Here is an 18,197-nt window from a genome sequence, read left to right as displayed (position 1 = left end):
GGTTAATTAAGTCAATGGTGATATGTCAAAGTGTGATTCTGTTTTCATGTTTAAAGATAATTAAAAGCAACTTTTGTTTAAGTTACCATTTGTCTTGGTGAATATCTAATGCTGCTGGGTTTTGGGGTCCTCTGGGCTCGTAACACTACTTCCAGTCAACAATTTCCTAGCCTGCCTGTCCTGATTTTGATGCTCCTGTACCTCCTTCCTGATGGTAGCAGTTGGAAAGATTCTGTGTGATGGATGGTAGAGTTTATAGATAATTTTTTGAACCCTGCAGCACAGGAGATCCAAAATGAATATTTTGTTTCAGTATTCACCAGAGAGAGGGACCTTGGTCAATGTGATGTCAGTATAGAACAAGCTTGTGTGCTGGAATATCTTGAGGTTAAGAAAGTGTAAGTTTTGGATCTTCTTAAAAACATTAGGAATGTTAAGTTCCAGAGATATACCCCAGATTACTACAGGAAGTGAGGAAAGAGATTGCTGAGATTTTAGCAATGATCTTTGCATCCTCCCTGGACACAGGTGAGGTACCAGAGGTTTGGAAATGGCAAATTTGGTTCCCTTGTTTAAAAAGGATAATGGGGAGAATCCTGGGAATTATAGACCAGATAATCTTGCATCAGTAGTGAGCAAACTATTGGAGAGGATTAGAAGTTTTTGAGAATGTAACAAAAGAAATTGATGAAGGGAGGATGGTAAATGTGGTGTTTATAGATTTTAGTAAGGTATTCGACAAGGTCCCCCATGGTAGACTCATTCAGAATGTCATAAAGCATGGATCCATGCAATCTTAGCTGCATGGAATCAAAATTGGCTTAGTTGCAGAAAGAAAGAATAGTAGTAGATGGAATATATTCTGCTAGAGTTCTGCAGGGATCATATCTGGGACCCCTGCTCTTTGTGATTTTTATAAATGACCTGGATGAAGAAGTAGAAGGATGGGTTAGTAAGTTTTCAGATGACACTAAGAGGGGAGGTGTGGTGGACAGTGTAGAAGGTTGTTGTAGGTTACCACAGGATATAGACATGATGGGTGGAAAAGTGGCAGATGGACTTCAATCTGGATAAGTCTGAGATGATGCATTTTGGAAGGTCAAACCTGAAGTTAATGGCAGGATTTTCCACAGTGTGGAAGAACAGATAGACCTTGTTGCTTCTACTTCCTCAGGAATTTGCGGAGGTTTGGTATGACATCAGAAACCTTGGCAAACTTCTACAGATGTGTAGTGGAAAGTATTCTAACCGCCTGCATCACTGAGCTATGGGGGCAACAATACCCCTGAGCAGAAAGCCCTGCAAAGGGTAGTGGACACAGCCCAGACCATCAGGCAAAACCCTCCCAACCAATGAGAAAATCTACATTGAACACTGCCATCGGAGAGCAGCAGTAATCATCTACACCACCCAGGACATGCTCTGTTCTCACTGCTGCCATCTGGAAAGAGGTATAGGTTCCACAAGACTCAAGGAACAGTTGCTACCCTTTCATCATCAGACTTCTAAACAACAAACTCAATCTGTGACTCATTTAAGGTCTCTTACCTTGCTCATTATTTATTAATAAATACATTTTTCTGTATTACACAGTCAGTTTATTTACATTTCTTTATTTGTATACATTTCTCTTATCTATACGTATTATTTTCTTGAGTACAGTTTGCGATACTGAAAAGTAGAAATTCTGCCTGGCCCACAGAAAAAAGAATCTCAGGGTTGTATGTGATGTCATGTATGTACTCTGACAATACATCTGAACTATAGATCTCTCAAGGTTGCTGTGTAGCTTGATAGGGTAGTTAAGATATGTTGGCCTTCAAAAATCAAGGATTGAGTTCAAGAGTCACGAAGTAACATTGAAGCTCTATAAAACGAGTTTTCTCAATGGGAGCCATATGGCCCCCTGGGGGCCACAGCACATTTAAGGAGGGCCATTGGCTGAAAACCTTTATAAGGGGAGGGGCATGGAAACTGAGTCGATTAAACATTTTTGGCAGAAGGAAAGGACTTTGCTGCTCGTTTTTGCTGTAGAGCTGCCAATCCACGCAAGATTGTTTTCAAGCTTGGAGGCATTTTGAGACAGCCTAGAATGACTTAGATAAATGTAGAAAATTAAACCACATTTTCAGAGCTTTCCTTGCTTCAACATGATTATGTTTGACTGACATGGAACCAGCTTTGGCTATGAATTGCCTTCCACATCATTTTCCTTTTTTGTTCTATTGTCTTCAATCCCTGGAAGTAAGTGTGCAGGCTGAAAAGTTTTGCTCCATTTATCTCACGTCTGCAAGTGCTCTAATTTTGCTTCAGATTTCATGACTGGTAATGAATGCATGTCTCCTTCTACTAGCTTTTATTGAAGAAGGTCTGTATTGTTCGTTATTTCCCATAAAATTTAAGCCAACTTCTGAGCTAACCTTTATAAGAAGTGCTTTTGTTTTGTAATAGTTATTTTTTGTGACTTTCAGAAAAAAATTTATTCATGACTTTTTTGGCAAAAATGAAGTGTCATCAATATTCATTTGGAATACTTATTGTAAAAAGCCCTTCTCTGACTATTTTTTATTTGTTTGAATACTTTTTCAACAAAACCACGAGGACAAGCAAGCTGAAACATTTCGAGATTGTACATAAACTTAAATCCTTGGATTACTTCAAAACCATTGGATAATTTCTAGAGAAAGCCTACGCTCAAACAGATGATTACTGAACTATCACAGAAATTAGAAAAGGGTCTTCTTGAATCATTCAATATAAGTGAAATAATCGCTAAAAGTAGAAATGCTCATAATGACACAGAGTCACTTATTTTGGCTTCAAGGGTCCATAATAATATCTGACGTCATAAACTTAAATGCCAAAGAAACTATTCAGGCAATTCCATTGGGAAATTCCACTGTTTCTAGAAGAATTGATGAGATGGCAGGGGATGTTGAAAAACAATTAGTCATTCCATTATAATCCAAGAAATTCTCTTTTAAATTTGATGAACTAACTCTGCTAGAGAACAACACTCTTCTCATGGTTTTTGCCAGATTCTGGGATGGAAACGAGCTGATGGAAGAGATATTGTTAGGCAGAAGGATTAAAACCGATACCAAGGGACTGAATATTTTTGAAGAAGTTAATTATATAAACAAGAACAGTATTCCATTTAAAAGCATAGTTGCATGTGGAACTGATGGTGTTGCTTTCATGGTTCATCACACACCTGAAAAATGTTATACCTTCAGTCTTTTCTGTTCATTGCATCATTCAAATGTAAATCTTGGTGGCTAAAAACCTAGGAGGATATTTAAATGCTTGATTTCAATTGTGATAAAGACTGTAAGATATCTGCCAGATATCTTTGAAAATTCAATTTATTGAACAAGACCTTGCAGTTTAAACACAATAACCTCATTGATAGTAAGGAAGCCATTGTCTCTTTCCTTAAAAAGCTCTGTCTAGTCAAACAATATCAGACATTGGGAATTTTTACTCTTTCCAAATCTGAACACGAATGGAGAGGCACTGAAGGACAATGACATTACTGTTTTATGTCAAACACCTAAAGCAAATACACATAGATCTGCAGGAAAAATTTAATGGTGTGTTAAACCTCAATATCCTGTCTTTGATATTAGATCCATTTGAGGAACAACCCACCAATGTTGAGGCAGAAATTCAAGAGAGTTTGATTGATCTTTAGAATGATATAATTACACACTGTAAGATCTGCTGAATATATTTCCAAACCTGTGAGAAAAGGCCAAAGTATTTTTCACTACCTTTCCCTCATATACTTTGTTGAATGTGCATTCAGCAAGGTAGTTTCCTTTGACAAAATCCAGGAACAGATTTGATACCACAAGAGATAATTTTCAACTATTCAATTTGAACCCTGACATTAAAAACTTTGCACAGGAACATCAAGCTCAAGGATCTCACTAAAATGTCGATTTTATAAGAATTATTATTTAATGTTATTTTTATAAAGTTTTCACATCCTTGAATTTATGCTAAAGTTACCCCAATGTCTTACTGTGTGCAAACCATTATGCTCTAAGAATCTTTTGTTCAACAAAAATGATTTCCCATTTGTCTGTTCTGGAATTACAAGCCACGCCTGTTATGTTCAGAGTAAAAGCCGTTTACTTTTCACTTCACTTAAATTATTTTTATGTAGTCAATAGGAGAGAAGTACTGAAGAAACCAACTAAAATTGATTGCTTTATGGGGAATGGGGTCCAGAAACTTTGAGCAGAGTCCTAAAGGGGCCGTGGCCATAAAAAAGGTTGAGAATGGCTAGACTAGACACACTTGGAATATTGTGTCCATTCTGGTCGCCTCATTAAAGGATGTCAAAGCTAAGGAGAAGGTGCAGAGGAGATTTTCCAGGTTGTTGCCTGGATTTGAGAATGTCTAATGAGGCAAGGTTAACAGAGTTGGGGCTTTTCACTTTGGAGCAAAGAAAGATGCATGGTGACTTAACAGAGGTCTGCAAAATTATGCAAGGTATAGAAAGGGCAGACAGCCAGCACCTTTTTCCCCGGGCATGAGTAGCAAACATTAAAGGACATTTGCACAAGGAAAGTTGGGGGGGGGGGAGACATCAGGGTTAAATTTTTTTTTCACACAGCGTAGTGGGTGTTGGCACTGCATTGCCATGGTTAGTGGTGGAGGGTGGAACAATGGGGGCTTTGAAAAGTCTCTAAGACAATCACATTGATGCAAGAATCATAGAGGGTTATGGCTGTGAGGAAAGAAAAGTTTAGCTGTGTTGAGTAGATTTTTAAAGAGTCCTCCATAATGTTTGGGACAAAGACACAGTTTTATTTCCTTTATTTGCCCAAGCTCATTTTAAATTTATAATCAAACAATTCACAAGTGATTAAAGTGCACATTAAAAATGTTATTAAATGGTGTTTGTGTACCTTGTGGTTTGAACATGTAGAAATTACAGCACTTTTTATACATAGTTCCCCCATTTCAAGGCACAATAATGTTTGGGACATTTGGCTTCACAGGTGTTTGTGATTAGGTATGTTTAATTGCTTCATTGGTGCAGGTATAATAGAGCTTGGCATGCTTCTAAGCTGTTGATCACCTTTGGAGTCTTTAGTTGCCATTTTTCAACATGAGAACCAGAGTTGTGCCAATCAACATCAAAGAAGCCATTATGAAGGTGAAAACCAAGAATAAAACAGTAAGAGACATTGCCCAAACCTCAGGATTACCAAAATCAACAGTTTGGAACATCATTAAGAAGAAAGAGTGTACTGGTGAGCACAGTACAGGTATTCCCCAACTCACAACCTATGCGACTTACGACCAAAAAAAGGGTGTCAACTTTTACACAGGTCAAGCTTTTGACTTTGTAAGTACAGGTAAAGTACCTTGTTCTTTCAAGGTTCGGGAGCTGGGATGGCTGGGACCAGGTGATAAGCCTGTGTTTGGGGCGTCACGAGATAGTATGCACGGGCAGACAGGGTGTCAGGAGTTAGTAAACATGGACGGCTGGGGAAAGTATCTGCGATCGGGAGTTAGTACGCATGTCCAGCCAGTGCAAGGATCTGTGGTTTAGACCTCGGCTAGGCAGCTGGCCGGCTGAGGTGAGGCTGGACTTGATGGCCACCATGTTGTATTTCTGACTTGCATCCACTTCATGATACAGCTGGTCAGTTAGAGCAGAACTACCTGTAATCACAAAGGCACTGGTAGGTCAAGGAAGACCTCCACTGCTCGTAACAGAAGAATTCTCATCATAATGAAGAAAAATCTCCAAACACCTGCCCAACAGATCAGAAGCACTCTTCGGGAGGCAGGTGTGGATAAATGACTACAGTCTGAAGAAGACAATGAGCAGAAATACAGAGGCTACACTACAAGATGCAAACCACTAGTTAGCCACAGAGACTGGATGACCAGATTACAGTTTTCCAAGAAGTATTGAAAAGAGCCTTCAGAATCATGGAAAAGTGTCTTGTGGACAGATGAGACCAAGATTAACCTGTATCAGAGTGATGACAAGAGCAATATGGAGGTGTAAAGGAACTATCCAAGATCCAAAGCATTCCACCTCATCTGTGAAACATGGTGGTGGGGACATTATGGCCTGAGCATGTATGGCTGCCATAGGTACTGGTGCTCTTATCTTCATTGGTGATGTAACTGCTGATGGCAGTAGCAAAATGAATTCTGAACTGGTTAGAAATATCTACTCAAGTTCAGGCAAATGCCTCCAAACTCATTGGATGGCGCTTCATCCAACAGCAAGGAAATGATCCCAAACATACTGTTAAAGCAACAAAGGAGTTTTTCAAAGCTTAAAAACTGGAAATTTCTTGAAAGGCCAAGTCAAGCACCTGACCTAAATCCATATGCTGAAGCAAAGCTGAAGGGGACAAGACCCTGGAACAAGCAGGAGCTGAAGGTGGCTGCAGTAGAGGTCTGGCAGAACATCACCAGAGAAGATACTCAGCACCTGGTGATGTCTATGATTGCAGACTTCAAGCCGTCATTGCATGCAAAGGATATGTAACAAAGTTCAGCAAAGTACTAAACATGACTACTTTAATATACTATGTTCCAAATATTACAGTGCCCTGAAGTGAGGGGCCTCTGCATAAAAAGGTTCTCCCATATTTACGATGGTCTAACTTTTGATGGTTCGAATCTGTACTTTCAATTTCAAACTGTTCCCCGTGCTTGTGTCCTGTTCGATCACTTAACACCTATGACTGTGTAGCTTGGTACGACAATAACACCATTTACAAATTTGCTAACGGTACCAGGGTAATGGGTTGGATAAAGGAAGGAGATAAGTCAACATACAGGATGGAGACTGAAAACTTGGCTGAATGGTACACCAACAACAACTTTGCACTCAATGTCACCAAAACTAAGGAGTTGATTGTTGACTTCAGGACAGGAAAGCCAGAGGTATACAATCCAGTGATCATTGGGAGATCAGAGGTGGAGAGGGTGAGCAAATTTTAAGTTCTTGGGAGCCACTATCTCAGAGGATCTTTCCTGGACCCAGCACACCTATGGCATTGTGAAGAAAGCATATCAGCACCCCTACTTCCTCAAGAGTTTGTGGAGGTTTGATATGACACCAAAAACACTGGCAAATTTCTACAGAAGTGTGATGACCAGCTGCATCACGGTCTGGTAAAGCCCTCCAAAAGGTAGTGGACTCAGCCCATGACATCACAGGCAAAACCCTTCCCACTACAGGGAACGCTGCCATCGGAGTGCAGCAGCAATCATCAAAGACCCACACCACCCAGCACACACACTTTTCTCACTGCTGCCATCAGGAAAGAGGTATAGGTGCCACAAGACTCACACCACCAGGTTCAGGAACAGCTGCTACCCCTCCACCATCAGACTCCTCAATGACAAACTCAACCAGAGACTCATTTAAGGATTCTTACTTGTGCCCTTTATTCATTTTCTTTTTGTCTCTCTGTATTGCACAGTCAGATTGTTTACATTCGTTATCTGTTTATAGTTATTTTATTTGATTACGTGTTTATGCTGTGTACAGTTTATTTTTGCACTACCTGGATATCCTGTTACGCCTGCAGGAAAAAAGAACCTAGGTTTTATGGGATGTCTGAACCTGTAATGTAATATCCAGAATGCTACAGCATACTTTCTCACGATGCTGACTCAACCACACTCAGTTTTTTTTTGTGTGGAATAAAGATATTCAAAATTTTATTATTAAAAAATGGTAAGTGCAGTATTTTTTGACATGATGGGTTTGTTGGAACGTAACCCCTTGTAAGTTGAGGAGCACCTGTAATTTCTACATGGTCAAACCAAATTGTACACAAATACCCTTTAATAAAATCAAATGTGAATTAGTTGACTCCAAATTTAAAACTGTGGAGCCCAAGGGCAAATAAAGGGAAAAAAATCTTTGTCCTAAACATAACAGAGGGCACTGTATGTCGGCTCAACATTGTCAGCCAAAGGACTTGTTCTATGCTCTGTTTAAACATCAGTTAAATACGTATGAATTTTGTGACTTTGTGAACATGTTCTTGCATTTTGGTTCCTGATATCGTCATATTCCCTTTTTTCCTGCTCTGTTTCATTGGTTAATCAAGTGGGATTCATGGCCACCAGGAAGAGCCTTCTTTATTATTTGACTGCAGAACAGTTACTGAATATTGGGGTGCCAATTCTCAACTATGAAAACCTGAAGAATGCTTTAGTTGAGCCACTGTTTCTCTCCTTTTAGAGCTTCAATTTCACTAATTGAGCATTGCTGAAATCTAGACAAGCGTGGAGTTTCTGCACATTGGGTCAAATCAGCATTGTTATCCCACCCAATGTTTTTGGCACTGAACAATTTTACTGCACTTATGATTTACAGCAGTGCCTGTTCAGTATGGAAAACCTGCAGACTTCCCATCTGGAAATTCATACCGTGTCTCTGAAAAACATTGCCAAGTATCAAAATATTTCTTGGTGTAAAATTCAGCCATTAAGAATTTTAAAATATTGATAATACCAGTGAAACATTATTAAATGTATCAAAAATAATGCAGTTTATTTGGAACTAGATTGTTGGTAATATATATGACAATTTTCTTTGCCTATTTTATCTTCAGAATGTTACCTGGAAAATATTCGATGTGTGTAGAAATTGTCTTTTAAATTCTTTTCAACATATTTGTGTCCTGACAGAAATTGGAGCAGCTTATGCAGGGATGCAAAGATGCAAATAGTTTCATACAGAGAAATGTTCTGAGCCTGAAATCAAGTAAACTACCAGAAACTACTGAGGTAATTGTTAATGTTTTTTCTAAAGCATTTTAATAATTTTCATTTATAGTAACCACAGGTTTTCAAACAGAAAATCCAACAAGGCCCTGTGATACCCCCCAATGAAGAATGGCATTTTGATAAAATCAGTATAATTTGCTCGATTTAGTCATTAAATGCTTAATTTCTTTAAAATAATCAATTATTTGATTAATGATCAAATGTTGTATGGCTGATTTTTTTTTAAATGTATTCTTTTTTTTAAAATCTGGTGACAAGGACCATATTTATTGTCCAGCTGTAGTTAGGAATGAAGATGGTAAGCCATTTCCCTGGACTGCTGCAGTCCTTCTGGTGAGTGCGGTTGAGTAGGGAGTTCCATCATTGAGACTCAGCAACAATGATAAAATGGTGATATATTTTCAAGATAGGATTCCCTGCAATTTGAAGGGGAATTTAGAATGGATATGTTCCCTTGCACCAGAAGCCTTTGCCATTCCTGGTTGCATTTGTCACCAGTTTGAAAGGTGCTGTTGATGTATCCTATGCAAACAACTACAGGTCAATTTTTATATGGTAAACACTATAGTCACTCTGCACCAAGAGCAGAGGGATGAATAGGGATGATGGTGGCCAGGGTATCAATCAAAGGCTGAAGAAAATGTCCAAATCTTTACATGCATATTTCTGTCCCAATGTTTCATCTTCCGATCAGTGAGTTGCTTGATATTAAAATAGAAAATGCTTGGGCATCATCTGTGGAGTGACAAACATAATTAACAGAACTGTTTTTCTATCTCCACAGATGTTGTTAAACCTATTGGCTATTATAGCACTTACTATTTTAATAGTTTAGCAACTGAAAGTTTTTGCTTTTCAGTTAGTGGCTTTATATTAACAGATATCCCACCAGAGTACATTGTGAACATCTAAAGTGATAAAAGATCAGAAGTGAACATGGATGATCCATGCAGAATTTGCATGCTTGCAAACTGCAAATTGTACTATACGCCTCGTCAGATGTGATCAAAATGAGCCAAGTTGCTTCCATTTTGAATTGAACTGTATGAAAAGGAAAGCTTTTGAAGCTGATTAATTATTTGTCTTTTCAATATCAATCAAGTTCAACAGTTGAAGGGCAATGGAGGTCAGGTGATTCAAACATCATGATAAAATTGAGGGATTGTAGCAAAGGGGTCATTGTTAGAGTGAGCTGAGTCAGAGTGGAAAGGCTTTGGCTCAAGGAGCGTTGGTGAATAGGGGCTGAGGTAGGGTAGTTGTAAGAAAGGTTCCTTTTCAAGGAACAAAAAGGATTCAGCAGGTAAGGACAGGTTTTAAATATGTTTTTTCCCCACTAGTCATAAACAGTGAGAATGGCACCCAAGCCAGGGGAATGCTCCTGTTGGAGAATGTGGTTCGTCAAGGAAGCCAGCACTATCTCGATGACTTAATCTACGAGAAGTGTATCCACTGCAGCTCCTGACAAGCTGAGTTAAGGAATTGGAGTTGTATGAACTCAGGATCATTAAGAAGGCAGAGGAAATGATAGACAAGAGGGACACACTGAGGAGACGGGAGGAGGGTAGATGCATGACAGGAGATGGAAAGGGACCAGGATCTAGAATGTGTGGATTGAATGTTTTTTTTGGGCAAGGATGAGTGAAGTGGAAGACCTTCAAAGGTGACATTTTGAGAATACAAAGTTTGTATGTTCTTGTCAGGATTAAAGACAAGGTTAGCAGGCATAAGGAACCTTGGTTTTCAAGGGACATTGAACCAGCAATAAATCAGTTCTCTTTAAATGAAGAATAATTTTGGGGAGCAGGCATCTATTACTTTGTGGTCATGGCTCATTTTATGTTGGGATTGTATTGTTACAAGATCCAACCAGCAACCACAAAGAAGGCATATCACACAGGGGTAAAGATGAACAATTACTTTATTAACAAACAATTCACCTTCAAACTTTCATTCAAAATCCCCCCCCCCCTTTTATAACAATGCCCACTGGTTACTATGCAAATTTCTATAACAATGTAAAACTAATAAATTCCCCAGCCTAAATATAACACATGTAATAAACTCAAAGTTATATTTCCAACCAGCCCACAGAAAAACTTAGAGACAAAACAAATGCAAAACACACAAGACTCACAAAACTTTGATCTCAACCAAAGCAAAGATCATAAACAAAGTTCAGTTTGTTTGGTAAACTGAAGCCAAAAGATCGTGTGTGTGTGTGTGTGTGTGTGTGTGTGTGTGTGTGTGTGTGTGTGTGTGTGTGTGTGTGTGTGTGTGTGTGTGTGTGAGACAGAGAGAGAGAACAAAATTCGAAGTCTGGCTGCCTTCGGAATGTTCATCCCTTTTAAAATGCCCAACATTCTAAACTATCTTCCAGACAATGACTCATGTTTTGGGCTGTCTTCTACTTCACATCCACACCCAGTGGTGGTTTGTCTTCCAAGTCCAGAAACTTTTAGATCATTTTCTGCACATGCCCAGTCCGTCTCCCACTCTCTCAGCAGTCCATCTTCACCTTGGCTCTTAAAGGCAAACTGTCACTTTTTAACATAAAAGCACACAGCACATAGGTCAATACACAACAGAACTCTGTAGCAGTATAAAGAATGTTAGTGCACATACTCGGATTTTTTTCAAGGCGAGCTCTACTGTAAATGACTTGATTATAATTCCCCCAGTGCTGGTCAAGAAGCAACAAACTCTAGGCCTCTGTACTCCACTCTGCAACTGGATCCTTGACTTTCTCATTGGAAGACTACAGTCGGTATGAATTGGAAACAAAGTCTCCTACTCACTGATCATCAATACAGGTGCACCCAAAGGATGCATGCTTAGCCCACTGCTCTACTCATGATACACCCATGACGGCACAATTCCAATGCCATCTACAAGTTTGCTGAGGACATCACAGTTGTCGGCAGAATGACAAACAGCAATGAGGAAGCATACAGTAGGGGAGATAGATCAGCTCGTTGAATGGTGTAACAACAACAACCTTGTGCTCACTGGCAGCAAAACCAAGGAAATAATTGTAGACTTCAGGAGGAAGTCAGGGGAACACGACCCAATCCTCATTGAGGGCTCAGTAGTGGAGAGGGTCAAGAACCTCAAATTCCTGGATGTCCTCATCTCCCAGGATCTAACCTGTGGTTTCTAAATTGTTTTTTTTTTTTAATTTTTTATTTCTCACACTATAAACCATATCGATCAAGATACATACATTTTCCTTCTTAAATATATACAGTGTCGTTTTCTCCCCCCCTTCCCTCCTCCCCTCCCTCCCTCCCTACCTCCCCTCCCATTTATTTAAAGTTCAGAATATAAGATACATTAAACCCGTCAAACAATGTTGTCACTCAATAAAAATAAACAAGAAATTCCACTGAGTCAGTTCTTTTCATTCTACCATTTTAGGTGGTAGATGTCCACGGTAGGTTTTCTCTATTATGTTTCATGTATGGCTCCCATATTTGTTCAAATATTGTAATGTTATTTCTTAAATTATATGTTATTTTTTCTAATGGAATACATTTATTCATTTCAATATACCATTGTTGTATTCTCAAGTTATCTTCTAATTTCCAGGCTGACATAATGCATTTTTTTGCTACAGCTAGGGCTATCATAACAAATCTTTTTTGTGCACCATCCAAATCGAGTCCAAATTCTTTGTTTTTTATGTTACTTAGGAGGAAGATCTCTGGGTTTTTTAGTATATTGCTTTTTGTGATTTTATTTAATATCTGGTTTAGATCTTCCCAAAATTTTTTCACTTTCTCACATGTCCAAATTGCATGAATTGTTGTTCCCATTTCCTTTTTACAGCGAAAACATCTGTCAGATACTGTTGGGTCCCATTTATTTAACTTTTGAGGTGTAATGTATAGCCTGTGTATCCAGTTATATTGTATCATATGTAACCTCGTGTTTATTGTATTTCTCATAGTTCCTGAGCATAACTTTCCCATGTTTCATTCTTTATCTTTATGTTTAGATCTTGTCCCCATCTTTGTTTAGTTTTACCATTTGTTTCCTCATTCTCCTTTTCTTGTAGTTTAATATACATGTTTGTTGCAAATTTTTTGATTATCATTGTGTTTGTAATCACATATTCAAAATTACTTCCCTCTGGTAACCTCAGACTGCTTCCCAATTTGTCCTTCAAGTAGGATTTCAGTTGGTAGTATGCCAACACTGTGAGTTATATTATATTTATCCTTTATTTGTTCAAAGGATAATAATTTATTTCCCGAAAAACAATTTTCTATTCTTTTGATCCCTTTTTTCTCCCATTCTCTAAATGAAAGGTTATCTATTGTAAAAGGGGTTAGCTGATTTTGCGTCAGTATTAGTTTTGGCAGTTGGTAATTTGTTTTATTCCTTTCTACATGAATCTTCTTCCAAATGTTGAGCAGATGATGCAATACTGGAGAATTCCTACGTTGTACCATAAATTTGGAATTGTTGAATCATGAAGCAATACAGTACATGGAAATGGGTGAAAACTCCATTTTTTACACTGAGCAAAAATAAGAGTGTGGTCATATACATTCTTCCATATTTTATTATAAAATAGTCAAATGACTGATAATGCGATAAAGCTGATAACTAAGTAATTTGTAAAAAACTGAAATTTTATCAATTTACAGACAAATCATTGGTGCAGAAATGAAGGCAGATGCATTTCCTGTAGAGCTTTTGGAATAGTAAAATAATAATTACTCATGTTCCCCTATTCTCATGGTTCAGAATCAGAATTAGAATTTATTGTCATGAACAAGCACAAAATTTTTTGTTTTGTGACAGCCTCAGAATTCAAATATTCATATAAACCACCTTACAAAAATAAATAAAAATAATGCACAAAATGTCAAAGTAAGGTAATGTCTTTAGTTCATTGATCAGATTCTACAGGTGTACTGTGGAGAGCATTCTGGCTGGTTGCATCACTGCCTGGTATGGAGGTGCCAAATCTCAGGACAAGAATAAACTCCAGAGGGTTGTTAACTCGGCCTGTGACATCACAAGCACCAGACTTCATTCCATCGAGGAGAAAAACATGTCTTAAAATACCCCCACCAAGGCCATGCCCTCTTCACTCTGTTACCATTGGGGGAACAAGTACAGGAGCCTAAAGACCAGTACTCAGTGGCACAAGGACAGCTTCTTCCCCACTGCCATCAGCTTCCTGAATAACCAATGAACCAAAGAGACTGCCTTACTTTTCATGCACTTTCATTGTTATTTTATTTTTTATAGTAATGTCATAAGACGGTTATAATGTGAACGGTTATAATGTTACGTTGACGCTGCCACAAAGCACGGAATTTCATGACTTGTTCATGACAGTAAATCCTGATTCTGCTTTTTCTGCATGTTTGTAAATAAATTTTGTCCGGTGTAAAGTTCCACTTTTACAAGCTTATTGCTTTTAAATATATTTAGAGTATTGGTGGCATTCCTGAGCACTCTTTTTTGTCTTTTAAAAGACGTTATACTATATTTCGTTAGGTGTAAAACATAAATGACACAAAAAACCTTTTCCAAGTTTTATTCCAGAACCAAACTCTAAAATCACTTTTTACATATATTTCAAACCTTCAGTATCCAAAATAAATCATCACATTATTATTACTGCTCTGAAAATAGAGAGCTTTTTGCTGTCAGCCTAAAAACAACTGATTTCTGATTCTTCCGAAGATGCATGTATCACCATTGATGAGTGTATTGCCAATTAGATATTTTGCAACCTATCAGCATAATTTAAATTTGTTCACAGGAGGCCAGTGTTCTTCTGCAACAATATAAGCAATTAATGAAGAATGTGCTGGCAGATGCAAGTTTGGTTAAGTTGGAACTTGAAGGAGGAATGATCCTTGCCAGACTGAGAAAAGAAGAGTCGTATCTCCATGGAACGGGAATGTTCAGGTAACTTTAGGAGTTTCAGTATCCTCAATCCACTGGCTAGATGTGTAGAGATCACAGGGAGAGAAACTTACAGCCTTGCATAAGGCACAACTACATGAGATAAAAATAGTCACGCTGGAGATTTTGAAGTTAGCAATAATGCATGTTTGCAAAATTTCTAAACTGCTATACTTTTTCCAGACTGCGTAACACGATAGAAAGAAGAAAGAATATAAAATTACATTAAAACTTCCATGACTTTAATAAAATGTAAAATTCTCAGTCGAAAAATATTTTTGACTTGCCCATCATATTGTTGCAAACAAAAAATTCAAGTTTATTGTGATCTGATTAAACATGTACAACCCAATGGCATATTGCACCCCACATACTAGGACACATGAATGATATTCATATTCAAAACTATCAGGAACAGGACTTTTATTGTGTTTTCTATAGTTTTGGTATGCTTGATAGTGTTTTGAAGAAGAAGTTCCTTCTCTAAATTTTCTCATCCCTATTGGATACAAAGTTAAAGGCTTCATCCATATAATTTTGAATTTAGGCACACAGCACGGTAACAGGCCATTTCGGCCCACAAGCCCGTACCACCCAATTGACCTACAACCCCTGGTACATTTTGAAAGGTGAGAATAAACTGGAGCCCCCAGAGGAAACCCATGAAGACAATGGGAGAACATAGAAACTCCCTACAGGCAGCGCAGTATTTGAACTCATGTCCTGATCACTGGCGCTGTAACAGCGTTGTGGTAACTGCTATGCTAACCGTGCTGCAATATGTTTTGGGTAAATTTGGGCATAAAACTTCATGTTGTTTAAGCATAAAATGATATTAAATAATGTATTTAATTCTATTTTTGAGTTCTGTGACAAAATTAAAGAGAAATTTTAGGTTGATGGCTGCACAATTGCTCAGTGGTGGGTTTCCATTTCCAATTCCCAATCAGTAATGTCAGATGGTTAGAAAAAAGGGGTGGGAGAAAGTAGAATCAGTCATCTCCAATATTAATGTGGAAACTGGTGTACTTTTGTGCTATAAAGGAATAATATATAGAAGAGAATTAGGATGACGCCAAGGATAGATCCATGGGAGGTTTGAGACATAATGATTCAAAGGCAGTTACAGTTAAGACTTCTCTCTAGCTGTCCATCTTCATTGATTTGTTACATTGATTATCTATCTTCCACACTTGAATGACCAGAAAATTCCTGCTGCTAAACATTGGGAAGATTGATAGTCAATGGCCATAATTTTGTGGCACAGTAAAATACTGATCTTCCAGCATATTCATGACTCAAGAGGCACCATCTTTTTTTTTAAAACAAATAATGTAATTATACATATTTCAATTAATTCAGTAAATTGAAAGGGAATGAAAAAAGCAGGTCCTTATTGAGTTATATAAGAATGTGGAAGCAGTCTCAGTGTGTTTGGATGGAGCAGGGGACCCAGGGTCCTAGCGTGTTTTAATAGTGTTGTTAGAGTAGAAACCAGGGCCTTAATAAGTTGAAAAGAACAATGGAAAATAGGGCTTTGGTGTATTGGAAACATAACCTAATGAGCTGGATGCTAAACCATCAGGATTTCCAAATGATCCGTTAGCAAATTATTGGAGTTTTACTGTAGTATGAAAGATAAAGCTAATACCATTAGCTCAGTCACTCATAGTATCTTCAGAAGTAAATTATGAAAATCTGTAGACACCATGGTTGAAGTAAAAACACAAAATGCTAGAGAAACTCAGCTGGTCAAACAGTGTCCTTTATGTAGCAAAGGTAAAAATAAAAATACAGTCATAAATCAAATATCCTTTGCTACATAAAGGACACTGTTTGACCAGCTGAGTTTCTCCAGCATTATGTGTTTATATTATCTTAAAGAATTTCATGTTCATCTTCAAATATACAATATATTTTCAAACCCAAAGAAATGTTGGGATAGTCATGTTTTTGTACTCGTGTCTAGAGTGTGTGATTGTATGTCACTTATTGCTACGTTTGAAGCTTCTTCCACTAAAGTGAATGAAAATTAGTAGATTTGTGAATTTTGAACTACTCCTACTGTAAAATGATTTAAAATTTTGCTCTTCACTACAAGAAGATTTCATTGTATATTTAAGCCACAATTACTTCACGGTAAAATATTTTTGATCTGAGTATACAATACATGTGTATGATAATTACCAAAATATTTAAAACTGCAAAAAGAATTTTAATTTAAAAGATCAATAAATTATTAGGTCATTGAGCATTCTTTCATTCACTACAAAATCTGGCTGGATAATATTATTCTCTGGAAATTTAGGCTGAGCCAGTCCAGTTACAACTTTCACCTAGTTTGCAACTCTATATCTGTAACTTTACTGTGATTGTCTACTTCCACCTTAAATTTAAATTTAGCCATATAGCACAGTAACAGGCGCATTCAGCCCACGAGCCCATTACACCCAATTAACTTACAACTCAGCTACATTTTGAACGGTGTGAGAAAATCAGATTTCCCAGAGGAAACCCACATGGGGAGAACTTCCTACAGCGCTGGATTCAAACCCGGATCACTGGTGCTGTAAGAACATTTCGCTAACTTTTCCAGTCATTTTTTTATGACAGTGTTCTTGTTTACTGAAGACTTGAAGGCTCTCTCCACCCAGCCTTTGTAAATGCTCTTGTCAGACTTTTGATTCCATTAATGATGATACAACAAAATGACATTTGAAAATTACTAAACTATCTCCATAAGTAGCTGAAAAGATATTGAACTTAATCCAACTTTGCCCCTGCCTTACACATCTGATGTTGAAAAATCTCATCCATACTTTTGCATCATTTAACTATGCCAATGCTCTCATGATCAGCCCACCACATTCCACTCTGCATGAACTTAAGATGATTCAAAACATTATGCCACTTTCCATTATCCTTTTCAATATGTCACATCCATTGTCATATATTTCTGATTTTTTTTTTAGGACTTAAGTTTTTACATTTCCATTCTTGTTTTTAAATCCTTTCATGGCTTCTCTGGCCTCCATATTTTGACATTTTTTCCCCAAATCTGCATGTTTTCATGGTCTCAGCACTTAAACATTTCTGGCCTTTAGTACAATATTGATGCTCATTACTCTTTGTTTTCAGTTATCCAGACCTTGAGCTCAAAAATTTCCCATCCCTTCACATCTCCATGTCTCTCTCTTTATCCTGTAAGGGCATTTTGTTGTCCAAACCTTTGGTTGTTAAATCGTCTCCTTTTTTGCATGGTGTGAAATATTTGACTAATAATCATTTATTTGAAGCATCTTGCTGCTTTGGAGTATATGAGATATATATAAATCTAGGTTGCTTTGACCACTCTGTGTGAAGTGTTTATATCTTCTAAATGATAGATGAATTGAGTAGTACAGCCCTGAAATAATCCTAGTGAGAGCAAATACGACTAGTGTGGGTACACAACTTGGTTGGTATAGACATAGTGTCTGTTTCTG

The 18,197-nt window shown here is 37.7% G+C and overlaps 1 protein-coding gene across 6 annotated transcripts in view; it reads left to right on the top strand.

Annotated features, from left to right (window-relative positions):
* The window catches only part of plekhg4 (pleckstrin homology domain containing, family G (with RhoGef domain) member 4), a 193,918-nt gene that overhangs the window by 98,695 nt on the left and 77,026 nt on the right, over nucleotides 1–18,197 (top strand). For all 6 annotated transcript variants that reach the window (XM_069901416.1, XM_069901414.1, XM_069901413.1 and 3 more), the window contains 2 exons: nucleotides 8,689–8,787; nucleotides 14,567–14,715. In XM_069901416.1, coding sequence (XP_069757517.1) covers nucleotides 8,689–8,787; nucleotides 14,567–14,715 — 248 coding nt within the window. The remainder of the gene's footprint in view (nucleotides 1–8,688; nucleotides 8,788–14,566; nucleotides 14,716–18,197) is intronic.

This window comes from Narcine bancroftii, chromosome 10, assembly GCF_036971445.1.
Source record: "Narcine bancroftii isolate sNarBan1 chromosome 10, sNarBan1.hap1, whole genome shotgun sequence".
Taxonomy (NCBI): Eukaryota; Metazoa; Chordata; class Chondrichthyes; order Torpediniformes; family Narcinidae; genus Narcine; species Narcine bancroftii.
The sequence above is the reverse complement of the archived record's forward strand: the minus strand, read 5'-3'. Positions and strand labels throughout refer to the sequence as shown.